This window comes from Neolamprologus brichardi, chromosome 7 (genome assembly GCF_056152115.1).
Source record: "Neolamprologus brichardi isolate AB-2024 chromosome 7, ASM5615211v1, whole genome shotgun sequence".
NCBI lineage: Eukaryota > Metazoa > Chordata > Actinopteri > Cichliformes > Cichlidae > Neolamprologus > Neolamprologus brichardi.
In genome coordinates this window covers 5,901,528-5,929,157 of record NC_142110.1, presented here as the reverse complement: position 1 = coordinate 5,929,157, position 27,630 = coordinate 5,901,528, and the positions used below count along the sequence as shown (strand labels likewise).

General features: G+C 42.3%; 2 protein-coding genes across 4 annotated transcripts in view; one reads left to right on the top strand and one right to left on the bottom strand.

Moving 5' to 3' along the window:
• brsk2a (BR serine/threonine kinase 2a) overlaps positions 1 to 20,262 on the top strand; it is a 192,559-nt gene extending 172,297 nt beyond the window's left edge. The window contains exons 13-19 of one of the 3 annotated variants that reach the window (XM_087842943.1): positions 6,521 to 6,581; positions 8,491 to 8,698; positions 8,850 to 8,898; positions 9,798 to 9,921; positions 11,015 to 11,195; positions 13,060 to 13,149; positions 16,886 to 20,262. In XM_087842943.1, coding sequence (XP_087699069.1) covers positions 6,521 to 6,581; positions 8,491 to 8,698; positions 8,850 to 8,898; positions 9,798 to 9,921; positions 11,015 to 11,195; positions 13,060 to 13,149; positions 16,886 to 17,106 — 934 coding nt within the window. In that variant the 3' untranslated portion in view covers positions 17,107 to 20,262. Of the gene's footprint in view, positions 1 to 6,520; positions 6,582 to 7,920; positions 8,699 to 8,849; positions 8,899 to 9,797; positions 9,922 to 11,014; positions 11,196 to 13,059; positions 13,150 to 16,885 lie in introns of all 3 variants that reach the window. The other 2 variants (XM_087842944.1, XM_087842942.1) reach the window with 2 other exon arrangements.
• Positions 19,970 to 27,630, bottom strand: part of LOC102778975 (ankyrin repeat and BTB domain containing 2b) — a 46,515-nt gene continuing 38,854 nt past the window's right edge. Inside the window, exons 4-17 of the mRNA XM_087842940.1 lie at positions 27,178 to 27,330; positions 26,640 to 26,805; positions 26,320 to 26,409; positions 26,024 to 26,125; positions 25,819 to 25,915; positions 25,005 to 25,140; positions 24,225 to 24,502; positions 23,964 to 24,142; positions 23,756 to 23,861; positions 22,293 to 22,395; positions 22,127 to 22,214; positions 21,961 to 22,029; positions 21,332 to 21,445; positions 19,970 to 21,156 (exon numbers count right to left, since the gene is read on the bottom strand). Of these exons, the coding sequence (XP_087699066.1) occupies positions 20,923 to 21,156; positions 21,332 to 21,445; positions 21,961 to 22,029; positions 22,127 to 22,214; positions 22,293 to 22,395; positions 23,756 to 23,861; positions 23,964 to 24,142; positions 24,225 to 24,502; positions 25,005 to 25,140; positions 25,819 to 25,915; positions 26,024 to 26,125; positions 26,320 to 26,409; positions 26,640 to 26,805; positions 27,178 to 27,330 (1,915 nt within the window). The 3' untranslated portion in view covers positions 19,970 to 20,922. The remainder of the gene's footprint in view (positions 21,157 to 21,331; positions 21,446 to 21,960; positions 22,030 to 22,126; positions 22,215 to 22,292; positions 22,396 to 23,755; positions 23,862 to 23,963; positions 24,143 to 24,224; positions 24,503 to 25,004; positions 25,141 to 25,818; positions 25,916 to 26,023; positions 26,126 to 26,319; positions 26,410 to 26,639; positions 26,806 to 27,177; positions 27,331 to 27,630) is intronic.

Sequence of the window (27,630 nt, the reverse complement as noted above, 5' to 3'; positions counted from 1 at the left end):
TAGACGCTTTTCTTCTGAAGTTTAACTTAACTCTTTTAATTAAGTTTCATCTCAAACCAGGGAAATCTTCATTTGCAATTCAGAGGCTAAATATTTCTACCCCCACCCCTTCATTCTGCCGTTAGCTCAATTATCTCTTCGTTCGGTAATCTGAATGCACTGATAATCACTTCTCCTATACTGTGTCCCACTTTCTCTAGTTGCGGAACAATTTTCCATTTCTCTATTTTAGAAATGCTCAAGTCAAGCCGGAACCACACCCCCACAAGGCACAGCGGCCTGATTTAAAATCCTTCTCTTCATCTTATTTGAACAACCAATATATCGCCACACCGCACATTTGTGCTCAGAGGCAGTGACATTTGTGACAGCGGGGAAGATTGAATCTGAGGGGATGATAACCTGATCTGCCTAATGATAGTCAGATTGGCAGAGTGCTGGAAAAAGCTTTCAGAGATACAGAGCATAAATGGAGAGGTGGGGAGTGCATTTATTATATAGAATAAAAAATGCAGTCCTAAAGTTAAGTTCTTCAAATGTCAGGTGCATTAATAACTTTTCTCCATAATGCTTTGCCGACAACAAAATATCGAGAATGTGATTCGTACCATTTCACCGAGGGAAGCCACTTTAGACGTTTTGAATCCGTTTCAAGAGCTCCCACCTCTAAACATGCGTGCTTTTGTTCCTTCTGTCTGCTGGTGCCTTCAAATTCTAGTTTAAGATTCATCCTCTTTTGTTTCTTCACTTCTGCTGTGCCTCTTCATCCCTTCAGGCGGTCCATGTCTTATCTCTTCTTTATTTAAAGGTTGTCTTAGTTTAGTAGCTGCCTTTTTCTGCCCTTCACTCTGACTCATCTCATTTCAAGTCATAACTAGAATCCCAAAAAAGGCCAGTTTGCACTGACTGGATAAACCATTAATAATAGCCTGCTAGCATTAATTCAATTGATGATGACACACATCTTAGAAAGGGGCTCTAAAAGTCGATTTTATGAGGACAACGTTTGCGTCTCAAACTTGCATATCAGCAGCTCCAGTCAACAAAAACAGCTCTGCTGCATCTTTCTTCAATATAGCTTCAGATCAGTTTGTTTGCTCTTTTCCCTATACCCAAATTTCTTCCAGGGCACCGCGCCACTCTTGTATATCGCCACTGTCTCTATCTTTCCTGTGGGTCCCTTGTGTGCTGCTGACCTTCAATCCCAAACACCCCCCTCTGTTAGTATGGAATTGCTATGCTAATGAGGACATGCTGCTAGTTTTTCTCTGTCTGCCTTCCTATCGGCTGTGGTAGATTGTAGGTATGCCACAGGCCCTCTGCCTCCAAATCAAATCAAATCTTGCTCTCCTGCTATACATGTCTTTCCCCCCTATTGCAATCCATAACTATCCATCTGATCAGTAGGGGGAAAAGAAGTTAGTAACAAAGTCTGTGTGAATCTTGATTTTGGTGTGTGCGCTTGTGTGTGTTTTTCAAACTTTTCTGGCTTTTATCGCGTCCTTGTGCACACTGTGTTTGATCATGTGCTTGCTTGCATGTGCGTGGTTAGACGATGGCGCTGGGGAAGCGCGTACGTAGCAGAATAACGTCCAAAGATTTAAGTGACTTTGTCTGAACCTAACCTTATCTTTCCTCAACAGCAAACTTTTGTCGACAGCGCAGAAGATTCATAGAACTTCAGATCAGAGAGCCTCAGAGAGCGGACTGACTTTGAAACATGTGTTTTGACAGGATACGTTTCCACCAGCGTAAATAGTGAAAGAGAGGGGGAAACGGCTTGATCTGAAATTGCATAACAAAAATGTCTGAATTCCCGTCCTTTATCAGGCATTTTGCCTGCAGAGTATCAGCCCTCACTTTATTTTCATACAAATGATTGTTAATTCGACTGCTCATATGAAGTACGGATGAATAGAGCTGGAATAAAGGTGCGGTAGCTATGTTGTGCAGTAATGCACATGGAGACGTTCTCATGTGAATGTCCGTTTCAATCTTTCTATGCAAAAATGTCACTTAAAAAGACATTTAAAGCTTAACTCAAAGCATAAGAAATCCACTGATTTAATTTTAAATCTTAACAACACGCCAGGAGAAATGAAGGGAGGTTAATGATATGTAAATGAAATATGGAAAAGTGCTGCAGCGAGGAGGAGAGAATATCAATTGATTTTTTTTCTTTATTAGAGATTTGCTCTAGTTGCTTCACGCAGTTTGAATGTGGAGTAGTCAGAGCAGTCGTAAGAAGTCAGCTCGCCTGCTAATTACTGACATTAATTTATTTAAGAGACTACAATAAGCACAAATAAAACACCTTAAACTGTGATCTTTACTACAGAAACTGCAGAGGTCTTGCTATATTTAGACATTTAAGGAACTGAGCTGTAAATATTAATGCACTGAGTCTGCGGGGACTTGTTGAGGTTCAAAGAAGCAAATGATTTTAAACAGTTTGTGGATTTATATGAATGCTTACTATGTGTAAAAAGAGGCCCATTGGTAAGAAGCAGCCAATATAGAGGTGCTAGAAAGGGAATATGGATCTCAGTCGTATTGTGCTTTGGCTTTGGCAGTGTTGTTCATTTTCTGTTTGGCTCTTGGCACCATCCATTTTATTTTTCTTGCATTTTGTTTTATTTCAGTCCATGCCTTCAACCCAGAATCTGTTATACTTGTTCCACCCCCCCGCAGCCACACGTTAGTTCCCCAGGCGCTTTGGATGGGTTTCTGACAACTGGCGGTCACATACTGAGGACATGGGTCCTGTTTGAAAATAGACTTATGGGAATTAATGACTACTAGATAAGAGAACTACCATAATAGGTATCAAAATTGTATCAACAACAATCAAAAAAGAAAGAAAAACATAGTTCAGTACATGCGCCGTATTATTGTCCACAAATAGCAATGGGTATTTCCAGAGACCATGGCTGTATCCCAATTCAGGGTCTGCAGCCTTAAAGTACGCAGCCTCAACGATCCTCAAGGGCCGCGTACTTAAAGACCGCTAAGGCCGGAAGTGCGAGGCTTGTGAAATGGGACGGTCTAGCCTCCGTTGCGCTGCCCAGGTTGCCTAGCAACCATGATACTAACAGCTGGAAACGTTTCATACAGCTTTGTTTGACAGAAATGAAGGAGAAACTCTTTTGTTCATTTGTTTGTTTGTTTCTACATGAGCTTTGATCATTCTCTGTCAGATTAAGCTCAGCTATTGAACGGCGTATATTTTAAAGTAAAGGCTGTAAAACCAAGTTAGTACAAACGTCACTATTGTCACATAACTTTGCCGACATGTGGCCAACAGTAATGTTTTAATGTTCTTCGTTATTAAACATTCGCACATAAATAAGTGACATAATATTCAGTACTTACTTAAAGTTTACTCTTCCGGCGCTCCTCATCCACATTTTTTTTTTTCGGCAAAATTATCCACACCCACCGCCGCGCTATGCATTCTGGGATATGTTGGGCCACGAAGTCTACACCGCCACGTCCTTATAATTCAGGGAAATTAAGGACGCATTTGAGGGCCACATTTCGAACAGCCTTCGAATTGGGACAGCCTTCGTCGCGTCACTGTGACGTAATCGGCCTTAAAATGCGGCCTTTAAGGATGCAGACCCTGAATTGGGATACAGCCCATGTCTCTGTTAAACACTGCATGCACCAATATTCTTACACAGACATAAAAGTCTGGGTATTAAGTCTTCACATTCCGCATTTATCAAGTTTGTATCTGAGCAGAAAAGAGTAACATCAGTTATGACTCTAACTCTTGATGTACGGGTCCATTGATAGTCATGACAGTGAACGTGCACTTTACTGGGAACGATGCCATCAGCTTTCTGTACTCAAGACAAAGTCAGAGATCCATAGTTGTAGTTACAACTTCTGATTGCAGACACAGCGGGAAGCTTAGTTGGTTGTTGTCAGCATTGGAAAGATGACTCTCTTCTCTCGCCTTGTCACCCAGCAGCTAAGAACAGAATGGCAGAATATAAGAGAGGCCAAGCTCACCCAGTAAATCTAGAGAATTTACTGTGCTACTGGATATATTGCTGAAAAGGAACCCCTTTATCAGTGATCTTGGCCCTGGAATATTTAGCGGTAAGATTTCTTAGAATTGGTACGTTCAGCATCAGGCTGGTCAGTATTCCTCCCTTGATAAGAAGGTAACCTGTCAGGGGAGGAGTCCTTTGAGTCAGTGTTGCCAACTTAGCGACTTTGTCGCTATATTTAGCAAGTTTTCAGACCCCCTAGACCCTAAAAAGACGTGAAAGACATTACAAAAAACAATAATTGCTAAAAGAAATTTAATTTGTAGTTCTAAATAAATTCTAAATGCATTTAGGACGTTTTTTGCTCACTTTATGTCTCGTCCACGATGTTATTTCTCTCTCCAGCAGCATAGGTTACAATTCCATTAGCATGACCAATTATGCAAATTATGTGATGACGTCATTTAGCGACTTCTAGCGACTTTTAGGACAACCAATAGCGATTTTCCTTACTGAGGAGTTGGCAACACTGCTTTGAGTGACTTGGCAATGATGAGGCTCATGTAGTATCAGGATAAATTTGCCATGTTCACAGCTACAGTAAAGCAAGCTAAGCTAAATGAAATTCACGTGATAACACCCACAGTATACATGTTATAGCAAAGAGGGGAAACCAATCAGTAGCTAGCTTACTGCAAATGATGTCCAAGGGCAACGCAAAAAGCGCTAAAAATGATTTAAAAGAATAATTATAATAACAGTCAATTGGGAGGGTTCAAGATTTGTTGCAGCATGGCCTTTACACGTGCGCTACATAGCCAGAATATTCCAAAAATAAATCCAGGACACTGTATGTGCATGTAAACATAGTGAGCACACAAGCACAGAGTAGCTCGAGAGTAGCTAGCTTGCTACGATGTTGTCTCCAGTGCAGGTTTAATAATGTGGGCTTGTGGTTTCTGTGATACATGATAAATGACTCTCTCCTTGTGTATGCTGTTCCCTATAAATAAAGCACTGAACAACATTTTATCCTCTCTCTGAAGCAAGGGTGAGCCTCTGACAGCCTATTACTGTACAGCATAACCATCTGCAACATTAGCTTTATAAGCCTGCTGGTCCAACACTAACAGATGCAGAGTGCTCCTAACAATATGCTCATAATGGCCGGAGGACGTCGTGTTTTGGCCATGTTTAAATGAAGTTCAGTTGGCTACATGGTCACAAGCGCTGCAGTGAGCAACTGTGGCCATGTCTCAGTGGATTGTAGGACTTAAATGTAAATGATACCAACTGTCTGGTCAGTTGTTCCATGAAACAGGAAATCCTTGCCAGCATGGTCTCGGCATGCCTACTCGTGTGTAAAAGGATGTGTGCACTAAAAAAATTTGTAGAAGGGGAGCGGTAAACTTATAAAAATAGCTCGCCAGTGGGTGTTTCTAAATTTCCCTCACTTTCTTGGTAGCTTTTAATGTTCCTTATTCTGCTTTGTTTACTCTCAGGAGTATGATTATGGCTGTAGCAGTTGTTATAACAGTATTATCATTTTTTTAGGCTGATAGCCATAATCATTTTTAGTTTTTGCCTCCTCGAATGCCGTGTGGTCTTGTGGGAATACTTCCAGCATTAGAAGTGAGCATATGTCCCTGTTACTCCACACACTCTTTATTTTCCCATCCATCCTTCCTTTTTACTTTTAAACGATCTCCGTCTCTTAAGTTTGTTCATTAGATCTTCTTCAACCAGGTAGTTTAAAAAGAAAAAGTAGTCACTGCTTTTTTATCTCTTCCTTTATTCAAGCAGAGACAAAAGATCTATAGCTACAGACATACATTAATAAATGCACCCATGCTGACATAAAAAGAGAAAGTGGGGGGGGGGGAGAAGGAAGAGGGGTATGATTAGATTGAATGACAAAAAAGAACAGTGTTGTGACAGTGAGCAGCTGGTGTTTCCAAGTGTTGACAGGCGTTGTTTTTGGGTGTGCGCGTGTGTCTGTGTGCGTACATGTGTGCGCGCGTGCTTGATGAAGACAGATTGTGCTGTGATTGTTCATTTCTGAACAGGACTCCGCTCATAGGGGTTATTGACGGCATCTGCGAGGGAAAAGACAAACATGACAAATGGCGCTCAACCAAATGTCTCTCTTCATTCTCCCTCTCGAGATAGTTTCGTGGCCTAAAGGCTTAAGAAGTCAGAATGATTGGTTTATTATCAAACTTTAAATGTGGCTTAAAGCTAGATGGAGTCCCGGTGTGTGGGAAGTTTAGATTTGTCAAATCAATATCTGTTAAACTGACTTTTGAGTGAGATTAATTGCTGGTAGTAGTTTTTACCTCAGTGCTCTTACTGTGTTGTGATACGTGTACCCTATTTGTGTGGTAGGTGTTGGTGTTTGCAGGGGGCTTGATAGTAACCCGTGTGCTTAAACGTGTAACAAGTAACCAAGCGTTCATTCAAACACATAGCAGGTCATGTGTTGATACCACAAATTACTGTTCTCCTGTGTGTTTGTACCACAGGTCGCGGTCTATTAGTGGAGCCTCCTCTGGTCTCTCCACCAGCCCGCTCAGCAGCCCACGGGTGAGTCGTAATCCTCAGTTCACATCCAAACACGCGCGCACATAAAACACACACCTCTTGACCCAGTTCTTAAACAACTAGTTGTTAACCTTCTGGGATAATGGCCAACCAACTACTGCTGATCACATTTTATTGATGTCGTATTATGTCAGCAATAGAAAATAAAGCAATACTCTTTTTTCTGACCATGAAAGAAACACACACACATACACAGAAAACAATATTTCTCTGCACAGCAATATTTTTCCACCAATCTGTTTTACCGTTATATAAACATTTATCAGCCTTGAAGGATCTACCTTTGTGTTTTGTGAAAGTATAGGTCCATTTTGATTACCTTTTCATATCCTGTATCATATCAGGGCTTCCTGTGTGTCCATATAGCTTAGATGTTTCTGTTAATGCCAAGTAAAACCCACTGCTGAATGCACACAGGAGGCATGACAGCACAGAAAACTTTCTCCACCCCACAAAGCCTCTCCTCTCTCTCCATCCTCTGCACTTATTATCCTTCTCTCTGTTTTCTATGGCCTGAGCTCTTTGGAAATCCAGCTCAGGGAATGCTTCAGAAAATCCCACTTTCCTTTGCTCAAAGCTGGGGAGCTTGTAGTAAACTTTTCCAGCTGACTAACCTGAGAAGGCTCCAGATTAGCCAGGATCCTAAGACGAGCTCCTCACCACACAGGTTCTTGCAGGCTTATCTGAAAGGGAAATTGATTTCTCAAACCCACCCAAAGCCTGGATTGTGTTCTCAGCAAGAAGCTCTGTGTGGGGTTATTTTCTCAGACTTAGCTTCTGGAAGACAGGAATGTGTTGAAGGCAAATATTGAACCGGTGCGAGTGCAAATGAACCATGCAAAATCAGTACATCAATAAATAATCAGGAAATTTGACTGCAGAGTTGCCACCTTCCACTTGTTTTTGAGACCAATCGGCCTTTTGTCTCTCTCGTGTGTTTGTGTTTGCTTGCTTGTCTCTGCTGGGAATGCCTTGTATGTTTTATGCAAATAAAGTCTCTTTTTTTGTGTTTTGTTTGGATTTTTTTAAAGTGTGCACATTGTTTGCTGGTATTGTTATTCCCATTTCATTTTTGTTTTGTTTTGCTTTGACATGAGTCACTGAATGGTCTTTATCATGTTTTCTTTCTCTCTTGTTTGTTGTTGCAATTCCTCCATCTTTCCTATGTGTGTGCACCTCCAAAATTCTTTGGCTACTTCTTCCTTTCCCTGTGTGGTGGTTTGCCCTTCCTTTCCTTTCCTTTGCTTTGTGTGTTTGTGTACTTGCATGCATTTGTTTTACACCTCTTCTTCCTCTTGGCTGTGTTATTCTTTTAATCTAGCCTGTCAGAAAGTTCGGTGTACCACCTCAGTCCCCAGACTTGTCCCAGTCCCCTAACACCAGTCCCTGTCCGTCCCCTGAGCCCGTTCCAAATCGCGCAGGCCAGCGTATCTCCACCCCCAATTCGCTCGCTCCAAACAGCGAGCCCCTGGCAGAAGCACTCAACAAGACACAGACGCTCCCTGCCAAGTCCAAAAGTGTCCCAAAGCCCCTCCAAGCCACACGATCAAACCCACTCCCTGAAACCACCCTTGATCCAGAACCTGCAGCCAAATCAGAATCCTCCACTCCCTGCCAGCTTCCATCACAGCCACCCTCTGCCTCTGTGCCTCCCACCCCCACTTCTCCATCTTCCCCATCCTCCCCGTTTTCCTCATCCTCCATCGCCAGTGCTACCATCTTAAACAGCCCCCAAGTACGACGAGCTCATTATGCTGCCAACCCCCAACTCTCTGTGCCCTTTAGCCCCGTGTTGCCCCTGTCACCAATCAGGCTGCACCATTTTCACCCTGTAGCACCAGCCCCTTCTCCATTTACTGACCACCCACCCAAATCTATCCCCCTCATACAGGTTACCCCTCACCCTTCCCCTCGAGGCAGCCCCCTCCCCACCCCAAAGGGCACCCCAGTGCACACTCCCAAGGACAGCCCAGCTGGGACACCTACTCCAACACCGCCCCCAAGCCCCTCTATTGGAGGCATGCCTTGGAGGACGCGCCTCAACTCCATCAAGAACAGCTTCCTGGGCTCACCACGTTTCCATCGCAGGAAACTCCAAGGTAGATTTCAGCCAATTTACATGAAAAATTGCTGATTAATGCTACAATCTTGGTTTTTCCCCAAAAGTTTTACTGTACATTGTACCGTAATATACTTTTTGACAGTTTTAAGTCTTTCTCAATCGTCTGGGATCTAACTCTGCTTCCACAGTTCCCACACAAGAGGAGATGTCCAGCCTCACACCAGAGTCTTCCCCAGAGTAAGCAGACGCTGTCCATTTTGAAAGCACCACTGCTATCATAACTATGCATAACCTCTCAGCCCCTTAGCCACTGGCTCAAACAGGCTCACTCTCGATAGGATGATGTTTTGGAAAGTGTAACATCTATGAATGTTTGATTTTCGCCTGCTGAGCTGCCTTGTAATGACCTCCGGTCTGGTCTGAGTTGGAAAGAGGACAGTAGCAGGAGGTAGTGAGTGGGTTATGAGGGAGGGAGGACGAGCCTGCGTGATGCTTTTGAGTTCCCATGGGCCTGATAACTCAAGGTTGGCCTAGATATGCCTGTTTGGTTGGCTGGTTGCTGTCTGGGTTGGTCATTTCCACCTGGCTAGATAGGAATTTCCCAACTGAAAGAAGTTGGAAAATTGATAAGAGAGAGACCCTGTTTTAGCTCGGCCAGAAGTATACAGTCACGTGAGCTGCAGTCAGGCTCTTACTGCAGAACAGTGCATCTCTTTAGGTTAATCTACATTTGTTTCCATATTTTACTAGGTATTTATATTGATTTAAATGTAATGCTAAATATTATAAATTGTATATCTAATATTAATGCCAGAAAACAGGAGTCCATATGGCTTACTAGTGGTTGGAAGTGCACCTGGGCTGAGGCCAATAGTAAATTCATCTACCTCTGCTCCTTCTGTTCACAGAGACACTCAGTTATCTCACCCCACCCCCTTCAAATCCATTCATACACAATGCACTGGAATATCCTCTGCTCCTTTGAATCCCTACAGAACTGTGGGGAGTTTCTCAGAATCAATAGACTGATAGGGAACTAAAACAAGGTTGCAAAAATGGTCAGCTGAATAAAGATGTATGTGTACAACATTGGGCTTATATTCTGCTAAATGACTTTGTCTTTTCTTTCCTCGCAGACTTGCCAAAAAATCCTGGTTTGGTAACTTCATCAACCTGGAAAAAGAGGAGCAGATCTTCATCGTCATCAAAGACAAACCTCTCAGCTCGATCAAGGCAGACATCGTTCAAGCCTTTCTCTCGGTAGACACACCACGCTTTTGCTAATTTCTTCCTTCGTCCCTTCTGCTGAACCCCTGACCCTTTTCCCATCTGCTGCGTGCCCCACCTCTCTCTGACACTGTATCTGTTTGTGCACGAATGCAGCCGTATCACCTGGGTATTTGCTCTCTAATGCGGGATGTTGGCTCTGCTACGAGGCAGGCACGCTCTGAGTGTTTGCTAACATGGTGCTGATTTATGTAGCAATCCAGTAAACTGCTTGTATTCACCGCTTCTATTTTCTCTTTGACTGTGGACCCACTTGAGGTCAATAGAAAATCAACACTGAGCTTTGGTCATTAGCATATAGATGCCCTCAATACAGTGCTCTGAGCATGTGTGTTTGTATATTTAGATGTGCAGGGTGAGAAAAAGCGTAGATTGCGTGTCTGTGTTGTGTTTTATGATTGCGTGGTTCTACAAATACATGCAGAAATCAGCACCAAGAAACAGTAAGCAGTGGTCGTTGATATTCAGAGTACATAATTGAACAGAACCCATCCTCACCCCAGTTAGATTTAACAAAGTCTAAGTGTACAAACTCTGCCGGTGCGGGTCAATGTCAAATCTGTTTCCTCATCCCTGGAGGAAACATTTTCCTTTGGGTTATGCTAGCTGGTATTCCAGACAGGAGATTGGCACCTGCATCAGTGGAATTATAGCACTCTCAGCACTCTGGCATTAATGGAATGTCAAACCCTCTCTAGCACTATGGCAAAACGTGACAATTTCAGGGCTCACCTGTTCATTGGGCATACAAATTCATTTTAGGCGGGAGAGTGCAATGTTGTTGGATGACTCAAGATTACATTAGCTTAAGTCTCTCTGGCATGCATGGCTACTCCCCGAGGCATTAATCTCCTTAGAGTTTCAAATGTGGCTCGTACTATGTGGAGGGTATTTTAATGAGGGTTTATTCACCTTGTCATTTGCAAGGTGTGGGAGAAAAATTTAACATCAGTGCTTCCTATGCATAATCCCATTACTCGTGTCTTTGTGCTACCTATTTTTATTCCTGTTTTTTTTTCCCTCTTTCTGACATTTTCTTTTCATGATTCCTTTTTTGCCCCCACAGATTCCCAGCCTGAGCCACAGTGTCATCTCTCAGACCTCTTTTCGAGCAGAGTACAAGTCAACAGCCGGCCCCACAGTCTTCCAGAAGCCGGTGAAATTTCAGGTGGATATCACCTACACAGAGAGCACAGCTGCCACTAAGGAGAATGGCATCTACTCTGTAACCTTCACCCTGCTCTCAGGTTAGGATTTTTCAGCAATCATCAAAACATCTCAACATTTTCACCTGCTTCTACGCTTTTTTTTTTTTATAAAGGCTGTCCCTGTTCAGGAAATTACAGTCGTGGCCTTTAGAATCAAAAGCAGAATGTTCACCAGCGCTATATTTGGTGGTACGGCTCTGGTATCCACACTTCTGTGGAAAAGCAGAAGCAGGAAAAGCATCCGTGACAACAGATATGATGCTGATTAAGTCGGGTACCGGATTAAAAATGAGAAGATCTTGAGTGGGGTTGCAGATGTGTATCAACTGTAGGCAGGCTAAAGCAACTTAAATAATCAGCCTTGTTTGAGATTTGCAAGCAAAATACACGAATGACTGTCATGTGAACAATCAGCCGACGGTGGGCTGGAACTGATACGAGCTGACCTGTCAGAATTGCAGACGAGGTTTAACTTTGCGGCTCGTGTGAACTAACACTTGTCTCGGTTTACATCATCTGTGGGCACTTGAAGTTTGGCCTACATGTGTCTTCACTGTTTGAGATTCGAGTAGATGCAAACGGTGTAACAGTGGAACTGAAAATCAATGGAGAAGGTGTTGTAACAGTATTGAAAGACACTGTGTTGCATACAAGGGAGGAATTAGTTCTCTAAAAATTCAATACACCAAGTCTTCCTTCTGTACTTGAAGCTGGAATCCAAGAAAGAAAGAAAGAAAGGGTCAAGTTCAAACCAAGGATCTCAACCGATCACAGAGGACAGACATGCATGTATTATTATGGCATTTGAGCAGCTGGCTCTCCATCTCATTAGACTTAAATTCAAGCTCACAAATGACAAGTGAAACACTTTGAATGTCACACTTTAAACTAATGGAGTCATGTATATTCAACAAACAAACAAGCCTGAAGTCATTTTCCCCCCGAAAGCATGTTGGTGTGTTAAACTTAATGAAAAAAATATTTTTTTAAAATCCTGAATTCTTGATAAGATTTAGCAAACTGAAGTCAAGCTATGCACAATTCCACATATTCTGCACAAACACCTGCATACTCTCTTTTACTCTCCTCTTTCTGTTTCACATAAATGGGGGCACGGCTGAGCTGAATGGGGTGTAATAGAAGCCAGTTCTTCATGTCACTGACCGTATACTGTACACAACAGGTAGACAGCAGGAGCTCTCAGCAGCACTCATCTCTAGCCCCCATTTATAATCTCAGGCTTTCTGCAGTTTTCCACCTCACATTTTGCACCACGTCCATATCCCTGTTTGCTTTGCCTTCAAAAACCAGTACCTTTAAATCTATTTGGTTATTGCAATATATTTGTACAAGTTCTGCTGTGTGCCTTCATGCTGCTGATACTCTACTATACTAGACTTTTTAGGGGTTTTTCAGTATAATAACATGCCCCCTCCCTCCATCATGTGTCTTAGGTCTTCTCAGTAAGTATGCACAAGACACATGCAGTATGGGACACATGCAAGTATCATCAGTTGCATTTGATGTGTTTGTGTATATATCACACCAAAAATGAATATTAATCCTTTCCAGAAACTTCCTTGTTTCTTGTCTCATTGTGGTGCATGTAAGGGGCGATGATTTTCAAGTCACTGGAGGAGAGTTGGAGGCAAGGAAGCAAAAGTTAGCATCGTGAAAAGCACCCCATGACTTGTCACAGAAGAGAATAGATCTATTGATGGCAGCATTGAACTCGTAGAAGTGCCGCTTTCGTGCATTCTGGTTTGCTGTCATGGTTTGCTCACACACTTAATGGAATAGAGACGTCATTTATGCTACTTTTGCTTTACCTACCAAGACAACTGTAAGTGTTTTCCATGACAACTATGTCAGCATTCGTGTGTTTATCTATGTCTCTGTGAAGGACCCAGCCGACGCTTTAAACGAGTAGTGGAGACGATTCAGAGCCAGTTGTTAAGCACACACGATCAGCCTGGGGTCCAACAGCTTTCCGGTGAGTAAGAATTCCTTATCAAAAAAATATTTAAAAAAAAGAAATTCCAAACCTTTACCAAAACCTCTTCACCCATTCCCCTACCGCCTCATCTGCCCATCCCGCCCCTTGATGAGCTACACTCGCCGCTATAGCTAAGCTAAATCCAACCCGTCTTCTCAGTATGCTTGAAATCCTCAAGCCACTCTCTGCTTCTCCAATCGGCTTCCTTTGCATGCCCGTGCCTCACTGCTATGAAAGGGTGGGAGCTGCTCTCAAGCACCGACTGCGGGTCAAATGTTGTCTCTCTGCCCACTGGCAGCGAAGATTAGAGTAGAGGTAGGGTGAGCCGATTCGCATTCTGTTACTCCTACTTTCAAGACTGATCACTGGAGCCTGTCACCATGGCAACACCTCTGCCCCTTAACGCACTCCCACATTGCACTGCGCCAAATAGCGACACCACACCTGATAAGTGCGCTCTCAAGGCATCCCGTGCGCTTTCACTCTCTGTATGTTCACCAGTCCACCGCTAAAAGCACGGTACAAACACCTCTGAGGTCAACAATCATCATCACCCAGCCATTCACACGTGAACTTGATGATATTAGTCTCTCTTTCTTCTCTCATCTTTTCAGTAGTTTCAGAGGTGACAGTTTCAGCAGATGTAAGCACGTTTTTTGTGCCGTTGTGGCTCGACACTGTTTCATAAAAGTGAAGTCAGGATGATGAAGAGTCATAGGGCTCCAACTCACCCCTTTCTGCTCTTAATATGTTGACTCTTTTGAATCATTGTGAGCTGTATGCATCTCACTTGCCATCCAAGAGCTCCATCTGCTGGCCAGACAAGGAAACAACATCAGGAGGAAACGTTACCAGTTGTGAACCGTGTCTGCGTCTTTCTCTCTCCTCTTAAACTCATTTCCAGTTCCATGCCAGGTCTTGGTAGCATGTCCCACTACAGTTTTTTTAAGTGTGAGCTGTGTCTTTGCTCTGTGTCTTTTACGCAAAATTACTCTCAGTGGCACTCAGAAATGAACAGCAGTCATGACAGCTGTTATGATATTTAACAGTCTGTTATCATTGCTGTGCCTCAGTAAGTTTACCAATTATTTTTGATCTTTTTATATCGCGCAGCTCATTACCGGGCTGAGGTGTGGGAAGGGTAAAATTACAATAAGTTATATTAGATTAGGTTTTAATGGTGGTGGGGGTTTTGACGTAGTGGGCCGTCTCTGTAGGAGAGATGACATTGTTGGAGTATAATATGAGAACCGCTTAAAGCAATAGATGGATAGATACTGAAAAGTACCCTACTTTTAGTTTGTGTTGTCCGAGCTGATACAGTTAGTATTAAAAGTCAGAGTAAGTTATTTTTGACAAAGGCGAGTTGAATGAATTAATGTCTTTACGGCATCACGCTGAGAATCGGCATGAAAACAATCCTATTGTCCTCCTCTCTATTTACTTTGACCCACTTAAACACCTCTAGTAGTACCTGAACAAAAGGGATTTAAAAATAAAAGTCAGTGACTGTAATTAAGAATAGAAATTGATTTGCATAACAGTGTGTCAAAGGGCTTTGTCAAACCTGGTCCATTAATGCCCCGAATCACTAGTGATGACAGCATTTCTGAGACCTGTACTTATGAAGATTTAAGTATGGAGGAATGCAGGAAGTATATTCATTCAGATAAAGATGCTTTTGAGAAAAGGCAATATTATGTGGTCTGTTGTAGTCTTTTCAAAACACGGATTCCTAATCCGGATTGGGAAAGAGTTAATTGACTAATGTGGAATTAGAAGTATAAACATGGGGAAGAAGTTAGCTACAGCCACATTCCTGCAGGATAATGGATCAGTAGAAACTACTACTGGCCTTCTCACATGTGCGCTTGCATGCAATTGCTCATTAATTAATATGACAAATTTTCTAATTTACGCAATACTGCAGGCAGTCGTCATACTGGAAGTACATACAGACTGATAACAGAACGTTTTACCTGAAGAAAAGAAATTCTATTTTATAATCTACATTTTGCTGATGGGTAGACGCAGCATGTTTGTGCGCTTTATTGTCCGTGTAGCTCCTCAGTTTGTTTTTGGTTTTTTTACTGATGCTGTAACTGTTTGCTTGGACTCTGCAAAGAAGTCAGAAACAGTCTTGTTTTTGACGCTTATGCGGACCATTAACAAAAGGATCATCACCTCTTTTTTTTTTTTTGCTTCATTTCTTATGTTTGGTGTACTTAATGCTTATCTGCAATGGGATAATTGTATAATTTGCATGTGTACTGTTGTCCATACGTACACACACTGCACGCGTTTCCTCTTTCTGAGGTCCATTCAGGTCTCTTACTGTGTTATGTACATCAGCAGTCCCCAACCCCCGGGCCTCGGACCGGTACCGGTCCGTGAGTCGTTTGGTACCGGGCCGCGAGAGTTGAGGCTCAGGTGTGAAATGTATAGTTTTCAGGGTTTTTATCGGTTTTCAGCGTTATTTTATTATCGTTTTTATCGTTAACTTTTCCTGGGTCTTTTCACGTGTGTTATGAATTAATTTTTTTTTTGGTACCGGTACTACTTTTATTTTGTTGTATTTATCTGCGACACCTTAAAGGCCGGTCCGTGAAAATAATATCGGGCATAAACCGGTCCGTGATGCAAAAAAGGTTGGAGACCGCTGATGTACATCACTATGAACAATTACCACAAGGTAGACAGCCTCACTAATGAGTCTATGTGCTATGGTTATGATATCAAAACACAGTAAAATTGTGTATTAGAGAATGCAGCATAAATAGTTCACAATGAAGTAAAATTTGAGGAGTGATTTAAAAGTAGACACTTCCAAATCTAATTTTCTCTGGTAAGGAGTTCCATGGATACAGAACTCTATATAATTCGGGAGGCTCTTTCATGAGGAGTGGGAAGGATCATAAGGTGTGTGTATGTCTGTAATGGAGAAGGGACTGAGGTTGTGTAAGTATTTAAAAATAAAATGAATGAAATTTAAGTTTAAGGCCAATTCTGTGTATAACAGGTGGCTTGTGTGGTGTAGCATGGATAGAAGTAACTTCTCTGAATCTGTTAGAAATCTGCCAGCTAAGTTGAAACAATCAGAGATGTTTTTTTGGATGTGGTCCCTGTAGAGGGAATTACAGTAGTCGAGAAGTGATGCTGTTTCCTTGAGGTTGAAGGAAAAATAAAAAGCGTGCCAGCTTCTAGCTGGCAAAAACACGACTCATGATTAGTATGTCAAACCCGACGTCTGACACACCTACATTGAGGATGTGTCAGAGGTTTGATGCTGGAGGACAGGTTTCCAAGACTTTTTATGTTTCAGGTGGAGCAGTAATGCTTCTTTGACAGGAAGCGTTTTCTTGAATTTCCACGCTTTCTCATTTTTCGCTTCTATCATCTTGTCTGTCCTGCTTCTGGCCAGCCAAACTCGTTCAGACACGCTGGACACTATATCGACTTAATGGGCACTTGTGTTTTTTTCCGTGGATTGCGCTGAAACGTATGCATGATTCGCCGGGGCTAATGCATTATGTGGTCTAAACACAGCTGCTTCGGCAGTTCTCATCCCTTGCACGATGTACGTGGGTCTCCTCACCTCCTCACCTCTGCTCGCTCTGCCTTACATGTAGCCATCTCTCTATCCTGTGAACCCCATTGTTCATTAGTTTGTTTCTTCTGTCTTCTCTCTTTCCCCCCTTTTTTGTCCTCTTTTTCTTCCCATCTGTGTACCTAGGCAGCCCATTGAGTAACTTCTTTGACGTAATTAAACAACTTTTTTCAGACGAGAAGAATGGACAGGTGCCCTACCCCCATGGCACGCCCTCCAAGCACTGCCCCTCACCCATGCACGTCCGGAGGCATGACCCAGAAAATAATGACACCAAATTCCCCGCTGCAGGCCGAGACAGAGCCCACTTGTCGGTGGCATCTGTGGGGACACCAGAGGAATCTTAGACCGTGGCGCTTTGTAGCCATCCCAGTATCACTTTAAGCCAGAGACACAGAGAGAATATGCTATCTGTACATAGCTAGATATATATACAAATCATTTATGGACATCTTTTCTATAAAACGACTTTATATAGATAGAAATATATTAAAAGAATCAAAGTGATATTTTGCAAACAACATGTTGCACCGACACAACAGACACACACCCTTGCCATTCCACTCCCCTTTCCATTACCCCTCAGCGTCCACCATCATTACCACCCCTGTACCCTAACCATCTAATCACCTGTGGGCCTCAGTTGTTTGCTCCCATGCTGCTGCTAACCTGTGTGATGACCTGACTTGTTTCTGATACCAGGAATTATCCAGAAAACCTATTAAAGTCCATCCTCCTGCTCCCTGCTCCATTCGCCCTCCCTCGACCACCCCTCCACACCCCTCCAGCGTGCCAAGAGAGACGGACAATTGTTGACGGAGGACTCTTCTTATAGCGGTGTGCTGGGGGAGGGGTTACCATGGAAACAGACCCTTCATGCAGACTTCTACCTTCATCTTCCTCTGCACCCCGACTCCACCCCTGGCAGCCATCAGTAGAAGTAGACAAAAAAAAAAAATCCCGTAGTGTTCTCGTTCTTAGAAACACACAAGCACACACGTCCCAATAAAAACGAGACCACTCGCCTCCCCTCACCAGCTATCCCCGTTCTCTGACCTCAAGGAGCATTTGCTAATTGGAAAACGAGCATTATTCAAAAACACTACAGACGCCACATACACGCGCATACACGCACAGATCCAGTATGCACAAAAACTCTGGGATGTATCAACAATGATGAACAACATTTAAAAAAAAGAAGACAACATGCAGAAACACGAGGAGGAGAGAAGGGAGAGGAGTTTTGTGGAAAGCCCAAACAGCCGACACGGATGCTTGCTGGATTGTATTTGTTTGCTTTTTATTATAATGTACTTTCTTTGTGAAGAACTGGGTTTGAAATACTAACTGACTTTATTAGACTTAATACTATTGCTGCAAAACAGACTGGAATTGTGTTTTCAGAGAGGAGTTGGGTGCGAGCAGAACAGGGCAGCGGGAGATATTAAATGATAGTATAGGGTTGGGGGAGGGAAGTGGGTGGATATTCGGGTATTTAAAATGAATGATCTATTCTGTTGTACAGACTGATATCATTTCTTATGTAAAAAAAAAAAAGAAAGAAAAAGAAATGTCTAGTTGTGACACTGTTTAGATACCATAGGAACAGGTTGGTAAACCTGAGCCTGCCACTTACTGTCATTTTAAATTCTGTGTATTTTTGTTACACGATCATGTACGTCTTTGTTTGATTGACCCAATAATGATCCAAACATTCCTGTTTCCTATTATCTGCAGCGTTTTTTCCTTTGGTTTTCATTTATACCTCTCTCTAGTCTCACTTACCAGCAGTAGGAGTAGAGAAACAAACGAGAAAAAAAAATGACGTGATAAATGCAACTGTGGATATTTTTGTATTGTTGTCCTTATTTATTCATGTTTGTTCATCTCACTGTTTGATTTCCTAATTTATTATATCTTGGCTATTTATATGAACAAAGCTGTTAGGTCAGTTGAATGTTATTTATTACCCTCTTGTGTGTTCGTAAATGGGACATTTAAAGAAAAGAGAAAAAAAAGAACTTTTATTTCCTTTGCTTTGGTCTGACTTTAACTGAATTATGTGAACTTTGACAAGTCATAAATTCTCTTTTCCGTGCTCTCTCTGCAGAGGGAAAGAGAACTTGTGGGAACTCTTGGAAAAAAAAATGATTTACCAGTAATTTAAGAATGTAGACTTAGCCTCTTTTTGGAGAGGGAATATGCTCTTCTATTGATATTTGTCAGTTTCATATTATTGTGCGTGTAGGCCAGGCTGGAGGAGAAGAACACCACAGATCCTGATCTGCTTCTTCTCTTTGTAAATAGACAGACAAGCCAAGTGGGGGTTGATTGTCTTCTCAACAATGCTGGGGATTCCTGCTCTGTGCTTTTAGCTTGTATTGCTGTGTGCATGTCAAAACATGAGCTTTTCTTTGCATGGCTTTGGTGTTAATGTTCCATGCCAAACTCACTCCTTCTCTCAGCCTTCATCACTTCTCTTTCCACAAAACTACCTTTTAAAATTTCAATTCCCCTTCTGTCCCTTACTTTCCCGCCCTTTCTGCTTTTATTTCTGGCTCTTTTTTTTTCTTTTAAATTGTTCCCTTGGTCCTGCTGATCTTTCCCTTCGTCCTCCTCCTCCTCCTTATCTTGTGCACAAAGTTTTTGAAGGATGCTTCCTCAACTCTGTACCTCTCTCTGGAAGGCTCTGAGGTCTGGGCTCTCTCTACCCGTTAGTAGTTGAGGCACAGGGAGGGGATACCAGTACTACAAACACAAAGCAATACCCTGATATGCGCCCTCCTTTCTGTTTTCTACAATGGGAAGCTAGCAGCACTAAGGATATCCAACGATTCAGAGGCCTACATGGGTCTTTTGACAGAGCAGGAGCAAAACTGACTGTAATCCCCATAAAACATAACTGTGAGCATCTTCAGTGCTGAAACAAATAAACTCATTCAGTTATGGTGTGTTTGTTATCCTTATTTCTACCGGTGCAAGCAAGGGTAAGTGTAGCGCAGAGAGGGAAAAGGTTTCATAAACAAAGTTAAGATCGATGCAGTAGATTTTTTCCCCCCCCCTCATTATGTCACATGTGATTTGTGGTAAGACTGTATTTCATATGTAATTATTTCCATTTTGTAGGCTTCCTCATTTGTAAATCTGCCGTTTTCCCCGATTCCAGGTGAGTCCAAAACAATCCACACATGAAATGATTTGTTTACCAGGTTTAATAATGTATCCAGCACAAAAACAGACTCTTGTCGTCCAAATCCCACGTTAGCCTCCGCAGCTGTACCTGTGTCGAAGCATTAAACCTCAGCATACACAAGCTTAATAAACTGTTAGAGCGTACCTGGTAAAACAGCAGAAGCATTTTTTTTCCATACTAATAATCTGCTTTGATTAAAATAAAAATAAAAAATGGGGACACCCCGTTAAATACTCTCACATCTTTTTCCTCATTAAATAGAAAATGTCCATCCCACTCTTCTGAAATGTTTCATTACTCTCATCGTACTTAAAAAAAAAACAAACAGAAAATAAAAGCTTTTACATTAAAAAAGTAGATTTGTTAATCCGAAGCTTACATTGATGCAGGGAGTTTAAGGCTGCAGCCTTGCTCCCACTATGCAGTACTATAGAACAGAAAGTTTAAAGTCCAGCATCAAAAGGCCACCTCACTCAATTCTTCAATAAAGGCTTCAGTCTGTAATCACTTTACATTGCTTCAGTCAAAACTGTGAGGCTGCCACTGATCCCAATCCTCCAGGGCAATTATTTATGTTGCAAGCTTTGTCCATTAGAGGGCAGCGTTGTCTTATTATTCAGACTTTCAACTTGTTGCTCGTCCAGTAAAGCCTCGTGAGCCCTGGAGAAAAGGCATCATATTTTCTTCTTCGGAAGGCCGTACGTCACAAAAAACATTTTCATGGAGTGCTCGGCCCAAAGTATGAAATGCCGAGTTGCCCACAGAGTAAATCACTGCCAGGCATCTCACCAATCTGTGCCCGTGTCAAAATATTGCTCCTTAACACACAAAAATCAGATTTTACCAAGAAAACTTCTGTATTTGAAACACTTCAGATCTGATTCTGTATCAGTGAAAAGGTGAGACTTCTTAATTGCCACATTTATCCACTTATTTCTGTCCTCTCTCAACAGCATCTGCCATGTTGTCTTCAGACACGGGAAGTGACGTAGAGAGAGCGAAGTCGTTGAGCCAGGGTGGTCTCCAGCTCCTCCGCAAGCGAGTCACCCCGGCTGTGCGTCAGCGTCGAAGTGGAGTTGTTTCCTTGTCGGGCCCCCGGGGGTCCCAACAGCAGGCTCCTAAAACTCTCTCTTTCCAGCAGGGCAGGCATCTGCTGCAAGAAGTAACCTTCACACAACGAGCTCAGCTCCACCGAACCATTAACCTGACAGAAGAAAGGACAGTGAAATGACCAAATTTTATAAACCTAATTTATGTAAACCTAAATGATCAAAACAACTTTTATATCAACGTCACATTTTCATGCCTGAAATAGCACTGATGTATACATATGTACTGCACTCACAGTGGTGCAATCCAAGTGTATCAGTAATTGTTACCTTAGCAGTTTTGTAGATGCTGACTGCATTATCTAGGCTGATATGTTGAGAGCAGATGAGTTCACAATGTCTCTGTAGCGCCCCCAACTGGAACAAACTAGCAGCTGACAACAGCTGCAGGAGAAAACATGAACATTTTAATGGAGGAAAAATAATGTCATGCATCCTTTCGTTCTGTTTGCATACAAGCAATATTTAACTTTGTGTAACATTAGTGGTGTAACATGTATTTGGAATTTTCTTTTGTTTTCAGTTCAAGAAGCTACGAATTGTCGATAAAAACTAATGAAAAAACAAAGAGAAAACGATTTTTAAATTGATAAATGCACAAAAACACAGGACATATTTGAAAGCCCAGCTGGTGCACTTGTGATAAGGGAACTATATTTCAAAATCAAAGTAACAGCTTCATGCTTAGAAAGGATTGGCCAGACGGGACGATTGAGCTCAATTGTTGCTATGAACACAAACTTATGTCAAGCTTGTAGCTAAACTTAAATTAAAAAAACAAAAAAAGAACAATCTCCACTGTCAGCAAGAATGAGTAATTCATGCGAAGATGTAGAACTAAAGCTGGGATTTCTAAGATACCGCCCCGGGGACAGATTAATGCGATTAACAATTCTTACCTCTAGTAAGTCAGACACCTTCTTTTTCAGTGACTCAGTTCCTCCACAATACAGGTATGACATCATCATCTGTACAGAGGTTAGAGGTTTCTTTATGAGCAATTTCATCTAAATAATGTCTGTTTTGTCATATGCAACACATCTAAACAGGGAATGTGTTTCTTACCTGAAATATGTTGTACTTGACGTCGTTGATCTCAATCTCCTTATCGGAGCTTCCATCTGATCCACATGATGCCAGCAAAGACTTGAATCTAGAGCAAAATAAAACCCTTTAAGTAAGGTCTTATCCAAAAGCATTAAAATGCACTCTTGTACCTTTCTGCACTCACCGGTCAGAGGCAGTAACCAGAAGCACTCTGTGTGCGTAGAATGGTTTTCCCTCAACCACAAATGTCACATCTGACATCTCTTGGTTATTCAAAAAGTGTGGGTCTGTAGAAAAACATCAGCACGTGCATAAAACCCATAATGTTCTAGTAACAGCAGAGTCCTTCTGTACACATTGCTGCTGATAAGATTACCAAAACAAAAATATCAGACTAGGGATGGGTACCGGCACCGGTTCGGACATAAACGGTAGTAACCAGACCGAAAAGCAGCGCACATTTCGGTGCTTTATTTCGGTGCTTTTTTTTTTCCTGAGCTGTGATACACTTTAGATTCTAGCCAATCATTTTACGTTTCCGAGGATAGTAGGCGGGTCCAGGTACGTACGTTCTTTTAGAGCAGAGCTACAGATTGAAAATGCCCAAGGCGAAGCGGTCAAAAGTCTGGCTGTACTTCACAGCAAAATATGCAAACTCAGCAGCCTGCAACAAGTGCTTTAAGCTGATACTGTGATACTGTCAAAGGAGGTAACACCTCAAATCCGATGAAACACCTGGCGACGCATAGCGGTTTTGTTTAGCCGAGAAATGCGCCGTATTTGATAGCTTGCTGCGAGACCTCACACCGTGCACATCTACTGCGGGTGTGGTGGCTGTTATCGGACCCGGAGCCCTGCTAGTGTAGCAGAAATGATGACGGATGATGATGGCAGCAGCAGCCGTTCTTCTCTGCGTGAGTAGCTTCATGTTGTTCGTGTGTAATTTACGTTGAGTAGGCTAACCACGTTATTACATTAATGCATGTAAGGTGAACTAGCAAACAGCATCATAGCTACATGTGGCTGTCTTCTTGTTTGATGGCAGATACTCCCTTCACTCTGGCCAAAAAGGCTAAAATGACCAAAGATAAAGTGGAAAACAGTTCAACATGAGAGGTTTTTGGACAAAGTTTGTGTTTTTTCCATTGTTTAAGCACTGCTTCCAGCCAAGAGTGATACCATATGTGCCCCATAGCTGCAGAAAAGGCTAACATTGTTATCTTTTTACAAAAAAACAGCTGAACATGAGAGGTTTTTGGACCAATTTTGTGTTCTCCATTCTTTAAGCACCGGTTTAAGCACCGGCACCGTTTCAAAAGTACCGGTTTGGCACCGGTTTCGGATAAAACCTAAACGATACCCATCCCTATATCAGACACTCTTTTACTAATATTCATGAAAAAAAAATCGAATTTACAGCCCAAGTGTTACATTTGTGTTGTTTTAGGGTTTGTATCACTGTATAAGGAATCTGTTGACGGTGACTTTAGGCTTAAGAAAACTGTATTTAAGCATTTGCTGGTGTTTTAGATGTCAAAATGACTAATTATCACGAGCCAATACTGAAATCGGTGCCAGTAAAAGGCTAGCCTCTTGGAGCTCTGAGCATGTATATCCATATACTCTAAAGGATCATAGTTTCCTTACCCAACTGTGCTGAAAGAGTTGCCTTCATCTCAGGGATGGCTGGGAGGGGTGCTGGGCCAAAACAGTGACTAAAAATAGCTGCCAACTGCTGTGTAATGGCGTCACTCTGAAGGAAAGTAATAGAACGAGAAGAAGAGAAATGTATAATTAAATCTGTTTAACACTGAAAAAGTGTGAAAATCATACTCATTATCGCTTTTGACTGTACCTTTGTGGTGCGCAAAATATTGAACATAAGGGGCAGGCCTGTGGTGACCAGTTCCTCACAGTAGTCCTCCTCTTTGATTGTGGTAAAGTCTTTGAGGAGGGAGAGGGTGACCCCTGTCCTGGACTGCTGCTGGGCGCAGCGAAGAGATTCCAGCCACACGTGTAGTTTCCATGGCACGCCTGGTTAAATAGAAAGGATTTATTATTCGTTTCTATAAACTGGAAAAGTAGGCACATCCTCTTCTTGCCATTTGAAAAGTACCCATAGCATGCAGCTCCATGGTGACGTCCAGGTAGCCATGCTCGGCGCTGTAGTAGCTGGCCTCTTGGAGAGCCTTCATCCTGGCTTTGCAGAGCCTTGGTATGCCCACTTCTGGCATCGGCAGGGGACCGTTGGAAGAGTTGGGAAGAGGGGAAAGATGGACGAAAGGGCAGATCCCGGCCGTCTCATCTTCAACCCCCTCAGCCAGGATCTCCTCCAGAGACAGGACGTCCTCTTTGACTTGCTGCGGCTGAGTCAGTAGCTTTCTCAGCACGTTCCTGACAAGATAAATAGGAAGTAGAACGAGGGCAGAAAGAGGGCACGCGAGGAAGGAAACAAGAAAAGAAAGTTAGAAGGTGGAGGATCATTAATATCTGCCAAAATGGCAACGTGTACTTCCAATTCTGCAACCCTGGAGTCTCCTCTCTCATTACGTAATCTATCACCCTCACTGAGCAATGTGAAGTGTTGAGTCTACATCGTGTTCACACAGACAGAGTGAACAGGTGGAGAGGTTTACACCACCAGCTGGTCTTCAGAAACAAATTGACTCTGAATAGAACGACACCTTAAACTTTCCTTTCACACTACAAAACTTTCAAGCTCTTCCTGAATCACACGATAAAACGTTTGAATCTATCCTCACAGCACAAACTCCAACTCTAGTCATGTGTAATAAAAAGCTGACAGATGCATTATTTCTGTGCTACGTGTGCAAATGTTTACAGTTGGTCTTCCAGTACTAGTTTTCAGCATATGTTCAGACTGGGGGCTGCATACCTGTGTCCATGTGCAGCAGCATGACTGAAGCAGTTCATGTCCTCATAGAGGGATGATGTAAGGGCGTTTCCACCATGGTTCTTTGATAAGGGGTCAGCGCCTCGTGCCAGTAGCAAACTCACCATCTCATAGTTGCCTGGGATGCACAAATAGATAAATATTTCCACTTTGTTCATAAACTTACAGATAATTTATTATCCCTGTGCTTATTTTCCCCACTTGTCCAGTGTACTTGATTTTCCACCATCATTCATCATTCCCAAAATTTCAACATTTTTGTTTGTTACTCGTTTATAGGTCCATTTTAAACGTTTATACACCACAAGCATAAATGAAAATTTATCACATTTCATTTGGCATATTTAAACAGCCAACGCATTCATTGCAGGCACTGTTTACACACTGTCACTGCTGCTATGAAGAGCGTGTGTTTTCTTTACTCGAGCTACATGTTGCTTTCAGATGATCCCACAGAGGAATGCAGGCCACAGACTACTAAACAACCACAAGCGGCACACTGCTGCTGTCACTGCCCCTTCATTTACTCTCTCATTTCCTCATTCCTCCTGCTGAGTCACAAGTTAATCCAAATGTTACTCTAGGTGGTCTTTGGACCTAACACTGTTAGTTACAAATAACCAATAAAGTTATTATTACTGCTTTTAACAAAGGTGCTAGACAAGCTAACCTTCAAACCTTCCTACTGACTTTTCGCCTCTATAATTATACATAAGTGGTAATTTAGTGGCCATAACAGACCCACTGTGAGATGGACACCACTCTAACATCAGCTGTTCCTTGTGTGTTTGCCCACCTGCTGCTGAAGCCAGCTGCAGTGGAGTGTCTGCTGTACTCTCCTGTCCATTGCGGACTGCGGCCCCCTCCACATTGGCTCCTGCATCCAAAAGAAGCTGCAAAGGCACATTATTTCTGTTATATTAAACAATATTTGACATCTTGTAAGGGTCATTGTGACATAAACAAGCAACATGTAGCTTGTTTACGCATGCGTTTCGGACCTGCACCACAGAAATGTGTCCATGCAACACTGCAAAGGTGAGGGCTGCCCAGTGTCGACTATCAGGATGCACAGAGGGGTGCTTGGGGGAGCAGGGTGGTACCTGGCAACACAGATTAAATCAGTATTACGCACCAAGATCGCAAACACACGCACGCAGAGAAAACATAACGTTCATAAGAGCCTCTTACATGCTTTAATAATGGAAACCTTTCCTGTTTATAGATGTAAAGGGATACAAAATGTGCTTAAATTAAGACAGATTTGACCACATTGGAAATATTTAAGCATATTTACCGCCACGTCAAGGTTGGCCCCAGCATCAATCAGCATCTGGACGAGGGCTTCGTCTCCAGCTGCGCAGGCGTACATCAGAGGGGTCATACCCTGTAATGAAAACAAGAGTAGAAGCAAATGCATGAAGCTTTGAACAAGTTATAACACAAAGCTATGTTTCCATCACTTCTAAGGATATTTCATGGACTTACAGCAATTTGCTTGAGATTTATCGTATTGTATAAGGGGCCTGCTTTGTGTCCCCAAATGAGAGGTGGTTTGCTCGAGCTAACGGCTTACATTTATATCTCCACAACATCAATTAAGTAAAATTTAAATACCTGGTCATCCATACTGTTCACCCCATCTGGTCCCAGTAGATCAATTGCTTGGCCAATAAGATCTGTGCGACCGCAGTTGAGCATCCGAAAACCCAAATCAAGGTGGAACTTATCAGAGGCAGCTTTGGAGTCGAGACGCTTGAAGGAGCTGAAGCAACACTCGGGCCTGAAAAAAAATTAAAAGTGAATAAAAAACCAGTTACCAATTAATTTCTGAGAGCTCTCTGGCTGATTGCTAATTAGGATCTACTCGGTCGCTTTTCTAAGATGCTTGTTTTATGCACCTTGTGGCTTACATATGTTAATGATGCTTTCTATAGAAAGAAGTAAAGTTAATGAGCCACACAATAGTTAACAAACATTAATTTACCGCATGCAATCATTTGCTAAATACAAATGATTAAACGACAGACGACAGTTCAAATAAAACATCAGTCTTAGTTTTTCTTTTCCTGAAATTATTAGTAAGGTTCGCATTTATATTTTAAGCACTTTCATCCCAGCAGAGCGAGCGAGGTGAATGAGTGTTCTCACTTACTTCAGTTGTCTCGGCTCACAGTCCAATCCTGGAAGGAGAAGCCTCGCCGTCTGTCTGACATCATCGCTGTCCACTAATAAACTCCTGCGATGCTCGGCATGAACTATGGCCACCCTCATCCACTCCATTAAAGGTGGCAGCAACAGAAAAGGCCTATGAGCAAAAACAGAGAAATCACTCACCTTCTGTTTGCTTTGGTCCAATTATTACTGGTTATGATCATGAGTACCGCTCACTGCTAGATAACAGACATTAGTATTTCCCTGTATGTACACAGAAAGTGATCTTGTAAACCTGTAAATTCAAATCTTTATTGAACTGAGCCAGTAAAAGATGAGGCTCTGTGAAAGACTAGATCACTTTAGTGGGGAGTGTAAACTTAAACACTCATAATTCAGTCACTTTGGGAATTAACTCATAGACTGTCTTCAGCCAGATGACTTACAACATCAC